The sequence below is a fragment of the Gopherus flavomarginatus genome, chromosome 2 (assembly GCF_025201925.1).
Source record: "Gopherus flavomarginatus isolate rGopFla2 chromosome 2, rGopFla2.mat.asm, whole genome shotgun sequence".
NCBI classification, from domain to species: Eukaryota; Metazoa; Chordata; order Testudines; family Testudinidae; genus Gopherus; species Gopherus flavomarginatus.
Window position 1 is genome coordinate 75,563,162 of NC_066618.1, and position 19,760 is coordinate 75,582,921.

Sequence of the window (19,760 nt, forward strand, 5' to 3'; positions counted from 1 at the left end):
TTGACAACAAAAATTACTACACAATCCCAGGAAGGAGGACTGAAGCCTGAGCCTGCCAGAGCCCCGCTGCAAAGTCCAAGCCAGGGCTGAAACCAAAGCCCAAGCCCTCCACCTCCCAGGACTGAAGTCTTTAGGCTTTGGCCCCGAGGGGTGCAGCTCAGACTTCAGCCCCAGGCAGCAAGGCTCAGGCTTTGGCCCCAGGCTCCAGCAAGTCTAAACACCAGCCCTGGTGACCCCATTAAAATGGGGTCCCAACCCACTTTGGGCTCCTGACCCACAGTTTGAGAACCGCTGTTTTAGTCTCTGCTGGTCTCTCCAAGGTCTATGAGTCTTCCAACAGAAATGAGCAATCAGTGGACCAATAGAACAATGTATTTATCCAAAATGTAAGTGCCAGCTGGAGACAATAGGAACCAGTTGGAAATTTTCATCTAGGGTTACCACTAGTGTACAGTTGACAATTATTACAATTAACAAGAGAATTCCAATGTGAGCCACCTTGTCATGTGATTCAAAAAGACCTATTGGGTATTTGTAGGGAATTTAGATGTGATAATTCTGAAATGGAGTATTACAATATTATCTTATAACTTTCATATACCTGAGGTGATTATTTGAATTCAGAATGCAATTATTAAGACACAGCCTATTGTCATTTCCAAATATATTTAGTTGGATGTTATCAGCAAGTAGTCTTTAAGCAGTGCTTATCTTAAAAAGATAAAAAGAAAAAGACCTTCACTAAAGCAATCATGTTTTAATCAATGACACAAATTTCTTGTAATTAATTTGTCTACCAGGAAATATTGTAAATGCTGACAAAATAATCACAGTTCAGTTAACTTTCATGTTTTAGTGAGGTGTCTCAATGGATTCAATTAAAAGCTTCCCCCAATCCTGATTATGTGAATCATCATCGGTGCTCATATGGGTTTCACTGCAAGTCAGATTTTATCAAACATGGGTAGTGCTAAAACTTTTTACTATGTTCTTTATCTGGTTCATCAGAAGTTGGCAACCGTTATTTGACCTACTTAGCTTAGAGGATAATACACCTGTCATGCTCCAGTTTTTGTATTGCTATTTGAGCCAAAACTGGTAAGTCACATGTTGCTAAAGCCTTGGCTAAGCTATAACTTAACCAGTACGGAGTCTGTTAGTGACATCTCATTATCCCTAAGCATGGTTCGTGACCACACACAATATAGTTAATACTCAATTAATTATAGCACCTAATAGTGTTTCATCCTTGCTAGTGACACTGGCTGGCATGTGGTTGATTCTGGCAAAAAGCTGAGCACACTCACTTTTTGCAGTGTAGATGTGACCATTTAATCATGCCTGTGTACATAATGTAGCTGTTTTCTTTCCACCCACTGAACTGTAGGACATTCACCTTTCTCCTATCCAAATTAACATTTTGGTCTGTCTTTCTCATACCAGCCTAAGGATATCAAGTTTATCTGTTTATGCTTAAAAACAGAGCTCTTATTCTTTTCCGCCTAAGCCTGCCCCATCTTGCTTTTCATGGTCACTATGTACAACATCACTCTCCTTTGGGTCACCTGGGCCCGTAACCTGGATATCCTCTTTGACTCAGACCTCTCTCTAGACCCCTGCATCCAGGCCATGTCTAAACCTTGCTGCTTCTCCCTACAAATATCTCAAAGGACTGGCCTTTCCTCTCTGTCTAGGCAGCTAAAATGCTTGTTTAGGCCCTCACCCTCTCATGTCATGATTATAGCTACCTCCTCCTCTCTGACCATGAGAAATGCCATATTATCTTATAGCATCCATTCAAAATGCTGCTGCAATTGTCATGTTCCTGGCTTACTGCTTCAACCATTGCACTTCACTGGCTGCCCCATCTACAGCAAAAACATACTACTTATCTTCATTTTTAAGGCCCTTTCTGGCCAATCCTCAACCTATTGTCTCATATACATTATCAAGATGTCAACCCCATGACTCTGCTCCCCAAGTGATGTCAATCTTGACTGCTCATTTGTCAAATTTGCTGTTGAGCACCTTTGTACACTTTCTCCCATACTGTCCCTTATGCATAGAAGGAGCGCATAGTTAAGTATCTGCAAAGCTGCTTACTCCTGAGGGCAGTTTGCACAAAAAAAGTTTAAAATTTTGTTCCAAAAATGTTAAAATTCTGCAAATTTTACATGTCAAATAAATGTGGAGGCTCCAGCATGGAAATGGGAAGCACAGGCCATTGGCTGCAGACGTGGGAGATCGCTGTGCAGTTCTCCCCCACCCCAGGACATGGATTCAGCAGTGAGGCTGCACCCAACCCTGACATAATGCAAGGACCCTCCTGCCCTAGAAACACCTAAGGGCCCTGCCACTCTGTGTGGGTAGATAGGCTCAGCAAGGCAGGATCCAGGTCGCGGAGAGACTTAATGTGGGGGAATCCAGGTGTGGGTTGAGAGGGTTCTGTGTGCGGCAATCGGGGTGCAGGCAGCTCAGTGGGGGAATCCAGGTGTGGGGGGAATCTGAATGCATAGGGGCTTGTTGGGGGGTTCTGGGTGCAACAATAATGGGGCTCTGCAGGGGGTTCAGGTGAAGGTGGTTGGGGCTCAGTGGTGGTGGGCTTTGGGTATGTGGGGGGGTAGAGGTTGGTAGCGGGGTCTAGGTGTGTGTGGCTCAGTGGGGGTGGGTTCAGATGCTGGGGAAGTGCTGCTCAATGGGATGGGGATCCAGGTGTAGCTGATTGGGGCTCAGACAGGTGGGGATCTGGGTGGCTCATCTGGGTGGTGCAGGGGGAGTTGGGCTCATCAGGGGGATTCTGAGTGCAAGGTGGTGGTGGTACCATTCTTGGTGGGAAATTCATATTTTACAGAGACACATGAAAAAGTCTATTCTACTCAACTTAAAGGACTATGCTCAAATTTGTGGATGTAGAAAGTGTCAGGGAACATAACAGTCTTAAAAGAAATGCTCTAGACCATCAAGGCCATGCGCAATCAGCTGGAAGATTTTGTCTACCTCATGCTCTGCTAATTACTGTGAATGCATAAGCATGAGGAATTTGATCCTCAATGTGGCCACAAAAGTTGAAAATCTACTTCCAAATAAAAGGACTTGATTTCTCATAAGAGGAGAATGAAGTGGGTCTGGAAAAAAATAAGCTGTTCCATGCCTCAGATCTTTTTTTCCTTAATGAACATTAACGTACAGAATAGATAACCCTAACCTTGTGTTCTATTTTTCCCACATGATTCCTCAATCAAACATGATTCCCCAATCATCTGCTCCCAGATCCCTTTCAGAAGCACACAAGGCCTCTAATCAGGATGTTTAAAGAAACAGAAACGGCTGGATTCTCCCAGCTGTGACAAGGATGGAGTGGATCCTCCACAGCAAAGATAAAACAAAACAAAAACCTCTGAAAACACAGGTTGTCACAAAAATGATCCTTCATCTTCATCTATTTTGGAAACTTTTTGTTGGGAAGACGCTTAGATTTCCTGTTTACCTCAAATGTAAAGCCTTCAGAAATACAGTTCTTCAGCTTGGACTTTCTATGTGGATAAGCAACCAAAATAATGGAAAAGTTGCTAAGCGAAAATCCACTTTTGAAGCACTCCCCAAGTACTGTATAGTATTTTTTCCTGCCAATTGGTCTATTTGCTATTGGGTGGGGTGAGATGGGGGTCACGTAGGATGGAAGGAAAGTGACCTGTTTTTTCTAAGTGGCCAGGATTTTATATGTTGCAACAATTCCTGAAGTTTCAACTCTTGCCCTGTATCCCTAATATCTAATTTTTCTGAATGTTGGGGGTGTTATGTTCATGCCATGGATAGAGAAGTTGGACAAAAACATAAAATACTCTTGCAGGCAGGTTGCAAAATAAGTTGTGTAGAATTCTGACTGATAACACACAAGAACCCAAAACAGAGACACACAAAGCAGGCTTCTCCCTAAGGCCGAGGGGCACAGCTCACCCTGCCTTGTTTTAGGCAGGCACTTTCTGAACTGCTGAGACTCTGATCACATGCTTCTCTATAGAAGGTAAGCAGCCTACCAGCAGGACCCGGGAAAATGATAGCTTGCAATTCCAGCACACTCTAGGGTCCGGGCCATTCTTGCCCTTAAATGTTATATTTTATAACAGCTTATTGTTCCACATTTCATTCTCCAAAAGTTGGCAATCCTAACTCATGCTTTCAGTAACTAAAGAGCAGTTTTTGACACTAGTGAGGTCCCTTTCAATCCTACAATTCTATTATTCTGATTCTGTGAAGACAACCTAGCATCACTTTTGTTTTGTGTGCTACCCACTGCGTCAAAATCATTCATTTCTCAAAAAACTATGGACTATCCCAAAGATACTTTTAAAAGGCACACGGGGCCAAACTCAGCCCACACAAGATACAAGAGAGTTTGAACAACTGTCTATGCTTTTTAAATAACCTAATTTTGAGCTCTTGTAAGGGTTAATTAATTAATTTTTTCCAACAAGCCTTTTAGTACTATTTTTATATGCCTTCCAAAATGCATGGAAGAATTCCCTTCAAATATGCACATGCTCCACCTCAAATCTTGCCTTAAAACTCACCTATGCTATAATGCATACAAAAATGGTTCTGACCTCTGCTTGAGACATATCTTGATCATCTCCATTTCCTTGTTATCATCTGTGCATCCATGGCTCAGCGTATCCTTAAACTGTAAACTCATTGATCCTTTCTCTTTCCATTGTGAGACCAGTGCTCAGTACAGTGGGACCCCAACCCCTAATAGTACAGGTACTAAATAATAAGGGGGAGGGTGCTCCCAGGCTTTTGTGCTCAAGTGCATGCATTTGAGAGTATCTCTTAAACTCTGACTAGTCATAAGTGGTAATAATTAAACACGCTTCAGTAACTCCCTCTAGCTGGCATCGCCACCCTCAGGGGAGCTGTGTTATTATCCCACGGTACAGATGGGGTACTGAGGCACAGAAAGGATAAGTGACTTGTCCAGGCTCAGATGGGGAATTGGTGGCTGTTGTGGGATCAGCTCCCTAAGGCCCAGGCATTACTCAGCGACACCCCGCTCCAAGACACCACCGGGGCCACAAGTCCCTGGTACTTTACTGATTCGGATTGGGCGACCTTCCTAACGGGCTGAGTCCCCCTCAGCGGCGCACAGCAACCGCCTGGCTCCAGACGCCGCCCGCCTCCTCACCGCACGCGCCCCCGCACCCGCCTTCGGCGCCTCGGGGGCTGTCGGCGCTTGCGCCCTTCTCGCGTCTCGCTGGCTAGGTGCTGGCACACACGCGCTCTTCCCCATCTCCCTTCACCCGCCAGGGCGCGCGCGTCTACGCGCTGCCGTTCTCGCGCGCGCTGCTCCGCTCTCTCCGCGCCGCCGCTGGAGGCCAAGTGTCTTGCGCGCGCCCGCTTCTGGGTTCTTCTGCCCCCCCGCGCTTCGGCGGCCTGCAGCTTTCTCGTAGTCTTCTGCGCCTGCGCAAAGAGCGTGGGCTCTCGGGAGTGGTTATTTTGTGGCGGCGGTTGCTGTAGTGAGAAGCCCCACATGGAGCCTCCCTCAGGCACAGCAGGTAGGGGCGGTTGCCCCCCTCCCCCTCCTGGTGCGTGCGGGGAGCAATAACAGCAAGCGCCTGGTGTCGCCGCCCGCCCGCCCGTGCCGCTCCGCTCCGCTCTCACCGCCCCAAGGTGTGCTGTGGCACTGGGAAAGCCCCGCGCCTGCCCTGCGCGCCTCGGGGGTCGGCGGTGGTGGGAGGGAAACGTGCAGGTAGGCTGGCCTGTGGTGCTGCCAGCTGACGTTAAAGGTCACGCTGAAGGGCGCCCTGGGGAGTGAAAGTAACCTTGCCGTTTGCCCCGCCCTGGGGCCATGTGGCCCAAGCTGGGTGGTGGTATGAGCTTGCTCCCTCTCCCTGCCTGGGATTTTGATGCAATCGTTGACCCTGGTTATGCTAGACATAGTGATTCACAACCTGTTCTACAGCAGGACCCCCTCCCCAGCCTAGAAATGCGGGGAAGGCAACTCTGGCATGACCTCCTGATACCAGCCTGTGAGTCTCCTGCTGCCACCCTGCTGGACTTTCACTTGCCACTGCCAACAATAACAACTGGGGTCAAGTTTTACCGTAGACAAGGTGCTGGCAGCGGCCAGCCTCTTAACCACTGTGTTGTGTAAACCAGCTTTGGGTGGGATTTGATGACATTTCAGCCACCTAGTCATCATCTGATCTATGTTAGCATTCCTATTGCTCCACCAGAGGCAGGGATACTGGGGAACGTGAGGGGGGATATTGAATGTAAACACAGTTGATGACTAAGTGCTTGTCTACATAGGAAAATTATGTTGGTACAAGTTAAGGTGTGAATTTAAACCTGTATTGATATATTTAAACCAATATAGTTATACCATAATAAGCCCCCATGTGGATGCTCTTATTCTGGCATAAGAGGGCCTTTTCTCAGTTTAGTTTATATTGCTTGGGAAGGGGTTTAAGCTAAACAAACACAAAGCCATTTCTTATACTGGAATAATAACTTTCACATGGGTTTATTTTGGCATAACTATATTGGTTTAACTATATCCATATAAAGCTATGCCTACAGTAGGAGTGCTTTACCAGCATTGTGTGTGTATATATATTGGCTTATACTGGCAAAGCACTCCTAGAGTAGACACAGCTAAACCAGCAAATCTACACTTTTTACTAGTATAGTAAGGCAATTCTCCACAAGTAAAATAAGTAATACTGATAAAAGTGTAGAATTGCTGGCGTAACTGTGTTTTCAGTACGAATGTCTATCAGCATAGCTGTGTTGGTCAGGAATCACACTTCTTCACACCCTGCCCTGACTGATGTAGCTATGCTGGAAGAAGTCTGTAATGTAGACATAGCTTCTTTGGCAAAATTTTCCTGTGTAGAAAAGCCCTAAGGCCTTGTCCATGCAACAGAGTTCATAGTTCTTGCTAGAAGTCTGACTTCCAATGCCCTACTTTTGGTAAACACATAGCTATAAATCAAGTTTAAACTCAGCAGAAAGCACAGAGTAAATGGGTTTTAAGCATGTTATAAAAATTGCTGTACCCTTCTAGGTGGTGGTAGTATTTGGTGGTAGAATAATGCTCAGGAAAAAAACACCTTTGTCACTCATTGATCATAGAAAATGTTTTAGAAACTAGGTAGGAATGCCCATGTTTAAGCATTGTTGCTGGCTCAGTTTCAACTATGGTATGATCGATGTATGTGAAACAAGGCCAGTCCCAGGAGTTAGCATTCAGCAGCACTCCACTGCTATTTATATACATAGACACATAATTTTTAAAATGAAGAATCAATGAAAATGGTGATATACAACTATATCTTCATTGTTAGATTAATAAAATTGTTTCTTTGCATTCATCAGTAATGAAAACCTGCATTTGATCTATCCTTATTCTACAGTTACACAGATTGGATGACAATTAACGCATTTTAGAATGCCTCAGGCTGCAGTTGGGGAATTGCTATGCTGTAGGAGGCTGGGTCCTGGATTCAGCTGTTATGCAATGTCACCACATATTGCTACCTCTCAGTTTATTGCTATTTTGTTTTCTAGTATCTCTGCTTTACTTTTTTTTAAATAAAACTCAGGCTTTATCTACACTACTCTGCAGTGTGGACTACAGGGGTGTGAATAGCAATGTGGACTAAAATGCTGCAGTGGAACTCCCCTGTGTGGACACTGTGGGCTTGGCTACACTTGAGTTGCAGTGCAATAAAGGAGCCTCGGCTCACTACACATCCACACTGGCAAGGCACATAGAATGCTCTGACTCTGCGGCTACAGCACTGTTGGTACTCCACCTCGGTGAGTGGAATAAAGTTTGCTGTGCCCCTACTGGAGCGCCATGGCGTCAGTGTGGATGAGGTGTTGCATTAATGTGCTCTGATCAGCCTCCAGAAATGTCTCATAATCCTCTTAAGTCAAGTGGCCACTCTTCTCATTGTTTTGAACTTGCTGTTGGAATACGGATATGCTGTTTGAAAGCTCTGTTTCTGACAGCCAGCTGCTTATCTGCTCTGAGACAGATAAGTGTGGAATGCGGTGTGTGAGAGAGGCGGGGCGGGGAGTCCTGCTGCTGTCTGAATTTACAAGTTAGCATGCTGACCTGCTCTCTCCCCAGGGCCAGCTTTAGGGCATGCAGGGCCCAATTGAAAAGAGCTGCCTCCGAAGATAGCGGCGGCAGTTTGGCAGCAGATCAGTCGGTTGCCGCTGGTTCCGGTGGCACTTCGGCAGAGGGTGCAGGGCCCGATTCCCATGAATCAGTGGAATCGCCCTAAAGTCAGCCCTGTCTCTCCCCCCACATACACACAACACACTCCCTGTCACCCTCCACTCCCATTTGAAAAGCATGTTGCAGTCACTTGCATGCTGGGATAGCTGCCCATAATGCACTGCTCTCAATGCCGCTGTAAGTGCCTTAAATGTGGCCGTGCAAGCAGCTGTTGATGTGGAGAGACTACAACGCTTTCCCTACTGTGCTCTCTGGAAACGGATTTAACACACAGCGCTCTACATCTGCAAGTGTAGCCATGCCCTATGGGTGTGAATTAAAAGGTTTCTACTTCGTATTAATGTGGTACTATTTGAAGAGGACTGTGTTAACATGAACTAATAAGTCTAGTTCTTGTCCACATGGGGAAGTTACAGGGCAGCACTTTGATCTACACTGCTGTTCATTCTCCTGTAGTCCAAAATGCAGGCAACATAGGCAAGCCTTGAGTCGCTGTTTGTTAGGTTGCGAAGAGAACCTCAAAATGTGAACCAGATGTAACCAGAGCAGAGATATCTCTGTGAGTTTGAAGAGAGACTGGAGCAATAGCTGTGAGAGGTGTGAATTGCCCCATTCATTTCAGTGTGTTAACTCAGATCCCAATGTGGTACTTTAAATGTCAACATAGTTAATTATTTAATTTTCCATGTAAAAACGGAGATGAATGTTTTTATGAGCGATGTCTTGTTTTAGTGCCACAAGTGCTGGTTGTGGTCTGTCTATATCACTGTATACTGCATTTTCCCCTATTAAGAAGAAACTAAGTCCAACTTGCCCAGCAGAACCCACAGATGTATTGAAGCCCTTCTGAGGGGGAGAAAATAGGCAGCAGGTTTAAAACAAATAAAAGGAAGTTCTTCACACAGCGCACAGTCAACTTGTGGAACTCCTTACCTGAGGAGGTTGTGAAGGCTAGGACTATAACAGTGTTTATAAGAAAACTGGATAAATTCATGGTGGTTAAGTCCATAAATGGCTATTAGCCAGGATGGGTAAAGAATGATGTCCCTAGCCTCTGTTCATCAGAGGATAGAGATGGATGGTAGGAGGGAGATCACTTGATCATTGCCTGTTAGGTTCACACCCTGTGGGACACCTGGCATTGGCCACTGTCGATAGACAGATACTGGGCTAGATGGACCTTTGGTCAGACCCGGTACGGCTGTTTTTATGTTCTTAAAAGCTCAAGGAGACAAGTAGAGATCCGATTGCAGCACAATCATATTTTGAACAACTGCATAATTTGTTGTGAGCAGTGTCTCATTATGGTGACTTGGAGGGGTGGAGTTTGTTTTGTATGCGGAGCTTGAAAGAATATCATTGCCATTTTTTCCCTAGTTCAACCACTATGTGAAGTGATCTGCTTACACAGAAATTTTTCAAGGGAGCCTCTTGCCTTTGTTGATAGTCATGCTGCACTTCAGTATTAGGTTCTGTTAGCAAGTCTCTTTTTAGGGACTCAGTTTCTCACTATACACTTGCAACCAGCCCTCTACAAATCAGATTTTGTAAACACTCTAGTACGGGGGTGGCCAAACTGTGGCTCACGAACCACGTATGGCTCTTTTACCGTTAAAGTGTGGCTCGCAAGCTCCCCCATGCCGCCACCCACTACTCCACCTGCCAGACTGGGGGAGAGGAGCTCAGGACCACTGCCTTGCAGTGGGGTGGTGGGTTTGGGAACCTGCTGGAAGGGATGGTTTTGATTAGCTGAAGTGGTGTTTCATGGACTGTTTTGGGAACTGCCCTGGGAAGTAAGAGAACAAACAAATGATATAAACACCAGGGACAGAGACTACAATGGTTTGGAATGCTGAATAGTTTAAAAAGATTCTTCACAGGTGAAAATAATGTAACCCAGAATTCTCAACCTTTTCTATCTTGGAATCATTTCCCATGTAGCAATATGTGAAGAGTAGGCTGGTCACAACCAAGTGTGTTTTGAGCATTTAAATATTGTTATATAAATAGTACATATTTACTGTGGGCAGCCTTGATTTTTAATTTTTTTGTGTGTGGCTTGTAATCGGCTATTCAAGGTGGTTGTGCTTTATTGAAAATGGAAGTCTGTGTAGGTGCAAGCAAAGTTAAGTATGAACTAGTTAGGCACATAGCTAAGAATTTCCTCTCTTAGGCCTTTCTCTTGTTTCTAGGCAAAAATAACAGGATTAGGTTCCTCAGTACTCGCTTCCTTGCTCTTAATTTTTAAAATGCATGCACAGCACTCCTTATCTGTGCTGTGAAAGAATATGCTGTAAGAGGGCTCTCTCATTAAGCAGCATCTTACTGGATCTTCAAAGAAATATATTAGTGACAAAACTATTTAAAAAAATAAAGTATCCTTGAGGTTTTGGACTTAAAGGGTCTAGCACTCAAATAGTTCTTCAGACGGGATTTCTTTGTACAAAAAAGTATTTGGAATTTGGATTAAAAAGTCATCAATAAAAGCCACCAATAAAATAAATGGCATAAATCATAAATAATTATGTATGTTAGGAATGAAGTGCATACAACATTACACTCAGTCACTGATTGGATTTATTGTGTGGTGATACCTAATCCAACAATACCCCATCTTATTTATATTTCTGATTTAGTGCTGATGCCGTTAAATAGTTTGGTTTCTGTTTCCTGCAAGTTAGTTTTTCTATTTATCCAGATGCTGTTTGTTTTTTGCTTTTCACTGGGATGTTAATTTTATGCTGCATTCTCATTTTGTTCCTATTTTCTTTGTTTTTCATAAACATATAGCCTTTCTCTTGAAGAGTTAGTCACTGATTTAAAAGGCTGTATTCCAGGTTTTTCTGTTAGTTTCCATGCCTGTTAGGAGCAGAATGGCTTCATGTTTTATGTACACCAATGAATTCATATGACTTGCATACCTCCTTTTTTCCCCAGTTATGCTGTCATACTTGGGATGTAGAGCATCTTGTTCATATTTTCAGTTGCACTATCAAACCATTGTCTTGTCTTTGGGGAGTTCTAAATGCCATGTTCTGCCAAGAATTTCTCATCTGGGCCTGGTGATGAGCTAATAAATGCAACAGTAACTGTGGCAAGTGTATCAAGGGTATATGGGTAATAGGGAGGTTGCTCTTGGGACTGCTGTTCTGGCAAGAGAAGCTGAAGTGTTCAGGTTTGACTTCAGGAATGTTAAATAGTGTTGCACTTGGGACCTGGTCTGCACTGTTGCTGTCATTTTATTCTTGCTGTTGTATTTGTGTATATCTGTTGACTGTAATATCACCTATGTAGAGTGTGTGTGTCATACATATAACACAAAATATATGTTAAAAGAATTTTAAGTTACAAAGACAAAAGTTATCAAATGTCAGAATTAAGTTGCCCATGCTACCTTAATTCTGTCTCATTGTGAATATTCATTATGATAGTATATGATCATGTAATTAAAGATTGGTTTTTTCCACAGGATACCTGCCTCATTTGATGGATCTGTTAGCATTTGAGATTTTCTTCTGGTCCCAGTGTACTCCATGGTCCTGCTGTCCAGCCTGTCTCTCTGCTCCCTGTCGCTGCTCCTCATAGAGGCAAGAAGAGCAGAGGGGCCAAGGAGGCAGTGTGAGAATGGAATTATATGGTGGAGACCTGTTCCAGTGCTGTACTCCCCATAGGTTCCCTGCCATATATGTGTGGCTTGTAGGCTGGATGGGCAGTCTTTTTCCAGGCTGCTCATGCAAACTTCAGCCAGCCACTTGACACTCCTCATCACCTCTCAGCCTTCAGGAGGGAGTCCTGACCTGACAGATCTGAGCAACTCCATCAGCCTAGGACAGCTGTTGATGAATCTGATCAGATGGGACTACTCACAGTAGTAACCATTATGCTGTGTAGTAAATGCTTGCTGGATGAGGCCCTTAATTATTTCCTCTCTGTTAATAAGAAGCAAATAGAGAATGGCTTCAGCTCTGGCAGTTCTGTAATCTCTGGATTATAAAGCTGTCTTGTCTTTTTAGAATCTTCTTTGAAATATGTTTGGCTGTATTAGTTATTAAGCAGATACCTGGGTATCTGAAATCCACATAATTAACAAAAATATGGCACTTTGCCTTATCTGCCTTTCCTTTTCTTTCCAAGTGTTATAGTATTGCTGAAACTGATTTCTGATTTACTGCAGTGTAGCCATTGTGGATTACTAGGAAACATGCTTGTCAGTATTCTTATAATCCAGTACTGCCATATTGCAAGAACACATGAGCCCCAAAGCAAAATGTAAGATAACAAATTCAGCCAGTGAAAAAGGTGAAAATTGACTTCGAGGTGATGATAGAATAGTGAGAAGTTAGAGCTTCAGAAATTTTCCCTGGAGTTGTCATCCTTGTACTCTATCTTAATTTGAATTGATGTGAATATAGGATAGAGAAATCTCAAAATCTGTAACTTTTTTAATACAAATATATATACTACCATCGGTTTTAAGAAAATCCTAAATATACTGCTGTATAGAGCACTAACCAGACTGTTGTTTAATTAGGATTTCAGGGTTTTCATGTCAAATTTACTGTTAAGAACTTAAGCATGGCCATACTGGTTGAGACCAAGGGTCTGTCCAGCCCAGCATCCTGTCTGCTGACAGTGGCCAATGCCAGGTGCCCCAGAGGGAGTAAACCTAACAGGTAGTGATCAAGTGATCTCTCCTGCCATCCATCTCCACCCTCTGACAAACAGAGAGGCTGGGGACACCATTGCTTACCCATTCTGGCTAACAGCCATTAATGGACTTAACTTCCATGAATTTATCAAGTTCTCTTTTAAATCCTGTTATAGTCCTAGCCTTTACCACCTCCTCAGGCAAGGAGTTCCGCAGGTTGACTGTGTGCTATGTGAAGAAGAAATTCCGTTTATTTGTTTAAAACCTGTTGCCCATTAGTTTCATTTGGTGGTCCCTAGTTCTTGTATTATGGGAACAAGTAAATAACTTTTCCTTATTCACTTTCTCCACACCACTCATGATTTTATATACCTCTATCATATCCCTCTTTAGTCTCCTCTTTTCCAAGCTGAAAAGTCCTAGCCTCTTTAATCGCTCCTCATGTGGGACCCATTCCACCCCCCGAATCATTTTAGTTGCCTTTTTCTGAACCTTTTTTAATGCCAGTATATCTTTTTTGAGATGAGGAGACCACGTCCGTATGCAGTATTCAAGGTGTGGGCGTACCATGGATTTATATAACGGCAATAAGATATTCTCCGTCTTATTCTCTATCCCTTTTTTAATGATTCCTAACATCCTGTTTGCTTTTTTGACTGTTGCTGCACACTGCGTAGACATCTTCAGAGAGCTATCCACGATGACTCCAAGATCTCTTTCCTGATTAGTTGTAGCTAAATTAATCCCCCTCATATTGTATGTACAGTTGGTGTTGTTTTTGTTCGTTTTGTTTTTATATTTTTAGGTAATGAAATCATCAACATTTAATTAGTAAAGAGCAAGCTACTTAGGAGCCCAGTCCTGCAACATTTATATATAAGTGGGCCCTCTGAACTCCATAGGATTACTCACATGCCTAAAGTTGCTCACTTAGTAAGTGTCTGCAGAATCAGATCCTAAGATCCCAGTTCTGCAATGAGCTCTTCACAAGTAGACTTCTGTACTCAATGGAGCCCCACCACCTTCAGTGGGACTGCGGGTAGAGTTCACTGCAGAATTGGGGTCAAAGGCCCCAGCCTTGCAGCCGATAGCACATCGGAGGACCTTTGCACTCACATGGAGCCCTTCTGACTTCTGGCTCTCTGGGGATACACCAATCCTCCCACAGACTGTAGGATTGGGGCCTTGGTGTGTCAACTGTGTATTCAACTAATGTTCAAACATAAATGGTTTTTTATGATTATCTATTGTGGGGTGAAAAAAATCCTAACTTTAGAAATGTCATTTTCATATTCCATATCTTTTAGAAATCTGTGTAGTCTATTCAACATACTCATTTAAAAAATCTATTGTACCTTATTTTTCGCAACATTAATTACTATCAGTAGCAGAGATTTTTTTAATACAACAATTTACATGTTTTTAAATCGTGTGTGTGTGTATGTATGCACATACATACATATACAAATTACATGAAAATTATAATTTCATAACACCATCGTGCAGTTCCCCTCCAATATTTTAAAGCAATTAAATATGGTAAATTCTCCAACATAAGATCTGACACACAAATTGGTAATTTTAAGACTATAGGCATAAAATAGTAAGCAGGAGATTAGGATTTTGGAGGAACGCATTATTTCCCTTGAGGGATAGCAAGGCATACTCCTCCTTGTATATTCATAAACACTGTAATGAGAATATTAAAAGAAATCTGAGTTTGGTAGCTTTAAAATCCCCTCCCCCTAAATTTAAATATGTTAATACTGCAGATTATGTGTTTTAATAAAAATAGAACATGAAGGACGTACCCACTAGTATGTCTGTATTTAACGTGCTATCATTTTTATCAACAAACCATGTATTAAAAGATTTTTAACTAGAGTATAGTAGCAGTGGTTAAAAAAGCAACAAACAAAGCTTTGGGCTGAAACACAATATTGAGTCTTATGATTCAGGAATTATTTTAACTGAGTCAGTTTTCTAATAATGCAAAAGCAAAAATTTATCTAAAAAGCTTGTGTAACTCAGCTAAAAATGGAACAATTTTAACATAAGTAGTTACTATATTTCATAATTTAATCATTTTAAATGATGTATATACTATGTATTCTTATATAATATATGAGATGCAAACACAATTAAGGGAAATGGCATGGGAGGAAGATGAAGTCAAGCCCTTCCTCCCAGCTTTATAATCTAGAGTTTAAAATGTGATATGTGTTTGTCGGGACTTTTTCCATTTTTGTTTGTAACAGGTAAGCAGGAAAATGAATCTTACTTCTTTTAATGCAGCCGTTTTTAAAGTCTGTCACTTTGTAATTAACCTATTTAGCATGCTTTGATTCTTGGATGGCTGCAAGAACTGGATGAAATGCAGTTTGTCCTCTGGAAAACTAGCTACTAGCAGATGTACATCTTGGATGCCAGTTGATAGGCAGCAGGGAATGGAAAGGTGTGGAAACAGTGTCACTTACCTTTGTGCTACAGTATTGCCAAGCCCAGGCATTCAGCAATCCTGACCCAGGTCCCCAAAAATAATGAAATTGACATAAAAACAGATTTTGTAATACAAATAATGGTGGGTTTCTTTATTACTCTTATTGCTTTTTTAACATTTTAAGGTTCATGTTATCAAGCTTTTCTCTGCAACCCCAAATATTAGAAACTTACTTATTTTTAAAAAATGAAAACTGAAATTCGCACATCATCAAATGAGTTCAGGAACTGGGGCTTCAAGAAAAGCCTCAAATATTAAGACTCATGAGAAAATCATGAGAGTTGACAACACTGGCATTCTCTTTCCTCATTCCTCTTACCATGATACAAAGTCATCTGAAATATTCAAAACACCTCTCTGGTCCTCTTGTTTCCTCCTAGAGATTAATTGATTTAGTTTTCTCCATTCTGTTTATCTTTGTCAGCCATTTTTGGCTGATGCTGTGAACTCTTAATTTCATTGTGAGTGAGTGTTGTTAGAATTTCCCCCCTCTTTCTTCCTTCCTCCCCCGCCCCTTTTACTTTTCGATACTCCAGTAATGAGGACCATATAAATACTTGCATAGACGGATCAATATTTTCTTCTCATTTGTCCTTTATAGGAGCAAAGGAAAGAAAGATGTGAGGTTACTTAAACAGCAGCCCATGAAGCCAGTTTTAACTAAGCAGGAAGAAGACAACAATTAACAAGATGTATTTCCAATAACACACCTTCTCTTCCACCCCCAAAACCCTGCCAGCCAGAGGTTGATAAGAAAGGCAGTAGTAGGTTGGGGGGCCATCAGCAAGGTCCAGGGTCCACACCCTGGTGAGTTGCTCCAATGCAACCGCAACAGCCATGAAATGGGGTCAGGTATTGACGTTTATTAGGATGCTGTTCTTGCAGGGTCTTCATTGTCATAACCAAGGGGAGTAGTGGGGGCAAAAGACATATCTGGCTTTAAGACTAAGCTTGATAAGTTTATGGAGGGGATGGTATTATGAGATAATTGCCAAAATCAGGTTAATCAAAGATCAGTTGCCAGATAATCAGCAGGTAAGTATGCCCAGTGGTCTGGAATGGGATGTTAGATGGGATGGGATCTGAGTTACTACAGAGAATTCTTTCCTGTGTGCTGGCTGGTGAGTCTTGCTCACATGCTCATGATTTAACTGTTTGCCATATTTGGGGTCGGGAAGAAATTTTCCTCCAGGGCAGATTGGCAGAGGCCCTGGAGGTTTTTCGCCTTCCTCTGCAGCATGGGGCACAGGTCACTTGCTGGAGGATTCTCTGCAGTTTGAGGTCTTCAAACCACAATTTGAGGACTTCAATAACTCACACATAGGTTAGGAGTTTGTTATAGAAGTGGATGGGTGAGATTGTATGGCCTGCATTGTGCAGGTCAGACTAGATGATCATAATGATCCTTTCTGACCTTAAGGTCGAGTCTATGAGTCTATAACAGCCTTTGGCTAGTAGTAGTTGTCTAAAGTCCCCTTTACTTTAGCTGCTAGAAGCAAAAAGAAGCTTTATTTTGTCTCCTCTTCCCCCCTCAAGAGCCTTCTGACTGTTGCAAAGGTCCCCTCTACAGTATTCTTTCCTTCGTAGCTTCCTGGCTTCTGTGAGGAGGGAGGGTGGGGGATGTTACCAGTATGCCATGTTTTGTGAATTCCATGTGGTTTCTATTCTTCTCTAGAATTTAGTCCTGATACTCTGGTTCTTGTTGATGTATCTATTTCCTCTCCCGTCCCCCTCCTTCATAAAAATAATGAAAACCGTTAAACCAAATGGCTATGGCTCTTTGCCATCCAAAGCAATAAATAGTTTTTGCAGCTGAGGCTTTTAATCAGCCACAGAAAATTATTATAAATGTTGTCTTGTGCATATGACAAGAGAACCGTTTCGAGCAATGAGATTTGACAAAACTGATGGCTTTTCTTTTGTGAAGAAAGTTATGTGCCTGCTTAGGTGTTTTGCTGAATAAAGTTAGGCCCTGACTCAGCAGTACATCTGCTTTCCCCCTCTAGAATTAAAGGAGGGGAGTCCCTTTCTTTAATTCCTTACATTGTATTCTCTTCCAGTCTAGGCTATAGTTTCTGTGTCTCCTTTCTCCCCTCTACACATTGACTTTATTTTTCTTTGTCTCCCTTCTTTCGTTTACCTCTTTACTTTTATGCCCTTGCTCTCTCCTCTCTCTTTCTCTTACCATCTCTCTAGGTGAAGTAGTAGTGCTTGGGTCCTCTGTTGAAAGGAGCCAACACAGTTTCCCTCAGGTGAGGGAGGCAATGGTGCCACTCACCCTGTTTTTGAAGCTCTAGTATTAGTTTTCTTAGTTTCTGAGTACGTATGGTTAGCTTTCTGCAGTTTGTTTCATTGACACTATTGTGGGATTTCCCATGTCCCTTTGCAAAGGAAACATGTAATGCAAAACAATAATATGTTGTCATAGTTATGAACGGACTCTTCTCTAATGAACTTCTTAGAATAAAAAGTGATGTCTGGCTCTCAGTGTTGAACGGTAAACTCATAAAATAGTGAACGTTTTGTTTGAGAAAGTGTAATACTGTTGGAAATGGCAAAAGACACTGCGGACTTAACAGCATGGGTTGTGATTCTACCTTCAGGTATCCCCTTATGAAATCCTGCATTTGATACGTGGCAGCAGTTGTCACTGACTTTCTGGATGTTAATGGTCTTCTGAGTAAACAAGGCTTAGCGAGAGAGTGGCTACAATGTGGGGGAAGAGGTGAAAGGAGTGGAAATGAAGTGATCTCAGAGGGCATAACCTTTTTGATGGTAAAGCTCACTGTAGTTATTGCTGGCTATTCTATGTGGTAACTTGTGACCAAGATCACAATCTATATTTTTATTGTATTTGTCAGACTTGAAGTGGAAAAACTATTTACATTATATATCAGTGAATATTTTTTCTAAGCATTGTTCAACTGATTTTTATTTTCTTAACTGCTATCTTGGTTGATACTAAAGTGGTTAGTATTGCCTTTTGGTCACTAACTTGTCTAGAAGTGCACACTGTATCACACATTGGGGCAGATCCTCAACTGGTGTAAATGATCATAGTTGATTTAGGACACCTTATACCAGCTGAGGATCTGCCCCAATAGGTTTACTGTGTTGAAGGATGTACTGTATAATGGGGTAGAACTGGAGACAGAGGTCTGTGTTGTATGTCTAGCTCTGCTACTGACTTGCTGCGTGACATTTGCAAAGTTACTGAATGCCTGGTTTGAAGATCCTGCTGGGCTTAGGAATGAGAGAGACAGCTGTGTCCATGCCCACTGTCAGAAACAGAGGCACTTAGGGGACTTTTAACAGTGGAAATTTGGACACCTCAGGACTTTAGGCACTTCCATGGTTAGGTGGCAGATGAGTGGAGGTTTAAGGTGCCTAAAATGGTGGTTACGCATGTAGGTCTTTTTGCAGATATAGCCATGTCTATTTACCAGAGTCCAATCCAGAGTGACAAGGGTTACAGCTGGGGAGATATGTGCACAATTTTTTCTGTCAATTTACTGGGAAGGACTTGTTGATCAGTGTTGTCACACTGTTCATTTCCTGTTCAAAGAAAACAACTTCATTTTCTAATAGAACAAAGAGCTAAATATTATGGCATAATGTGTGTAAGATTGGAGTAACGTGAACAAATTATTCTTTTGAGTAAAAACAGTTTTTCAAGTGTAATAGTTATGACAATCCTTTCTCTTAGACCCTGTCACAAAATATGAATTAGGTGTGTTCTCTCAGATACTTTAAACTGCAACCTTTTCTACCTTTATACTCTAACTTAGGCCGTCCTTGATATACACTCAATTTGAGCACCAAAACTAAAATGGTTTAGGAACTAGTTTAGGGAAATCAATGCGATTCCTTGGTGCAGACACTCAAATTATGGGTTAAGAGTCTCCAGATCTAAGGCTATGTCTGTACTACCGCAGTAAGTCGACCTACGCTATGCAACTCCAGCTATAAATAACATATACCTTAGATCGAGTTACCGCAGGGTCTACACCGCAGGGGGTTGACAGGAGAAACTCTCCCGTTGACTTATTTTTACTCTTCTCTGGGGTGGATTTGATTAAATCATGATTTAAATCACTAGTCAGGAAGACTCGACTTAATCATGGATTTCTAGATAAAAGTGCATTCTTGTTGTTATAATCTTAATATTTATTCTTCACAACTCAGAGATAGATGTAGGTTTCATTTTTAGAAGATACACACTATCCATTTTTAAAGTGATTTATTTTGACAACTTTTCAGGTTAGTTTTACAGCTATATCAGAAAATGAATGATTGTTTGGTTATGTCATTTACCAAAGATAACTGAAGCAGATATTTATGAAGTCATTGGGAGGTGAACTATC

The 19,760-nt window shown here is 42.2% G+C and overlaps 1 protein-coding gene and 1 long non-coding RNA gene across 7 annotated transcripts in view; one reads left to right on the forward strand and one right to left on the reverse strand.

The window, feature by feature from the left end:
• LOC127044097 (uncharacterized) overlaps positions 1-5,091 on the reverse strand; it is a 30,148-nt gene extending 25,057 nt beyond the window's left edge. For all 3 annotated transcript variants that reach the window (XR_007772395.1, XR_007772396.1, XR_007772394.1), the window contains exon 1: positions 4,605-5,091. This is a non-coding gene — a long non-coding RNA (uncharacterized LOC127044097). The remainder of the gene's footprint in view (positions 1-4,604) is intronic.
• Positions 5,092-5,203: 112 nt separating this feature from the next.
• The window catches only part of CMC1 (C-X9-C motif containing 1), an 80,861-nt gene continuing 66,304 nt past the window's right edge, over positions 5,204-19,760 (forward strand). Inside the window, exons 1-2 of one of the 4 annotated variants that reach the window (XM_050938560.1) lie at positions 5,204-5,552; positions 11,718-11,866. In XM_050938560.1, coding sequence (XP_050794517.1) covers positions 11,782-11,866 — 85 coding nt within the window. In that variant the 5' untranslated portion in view covers positions 5,204-5,552; positions 11,718-11,781. The remainder of the gene's footprint in view (positions 5,553-11,717; positions 11,867-19,760) is intronic. The other 3 variants (XM_050938558.1, XM_050938559.1, XM_050938561.1) reach the window with 3 other exon arrangements.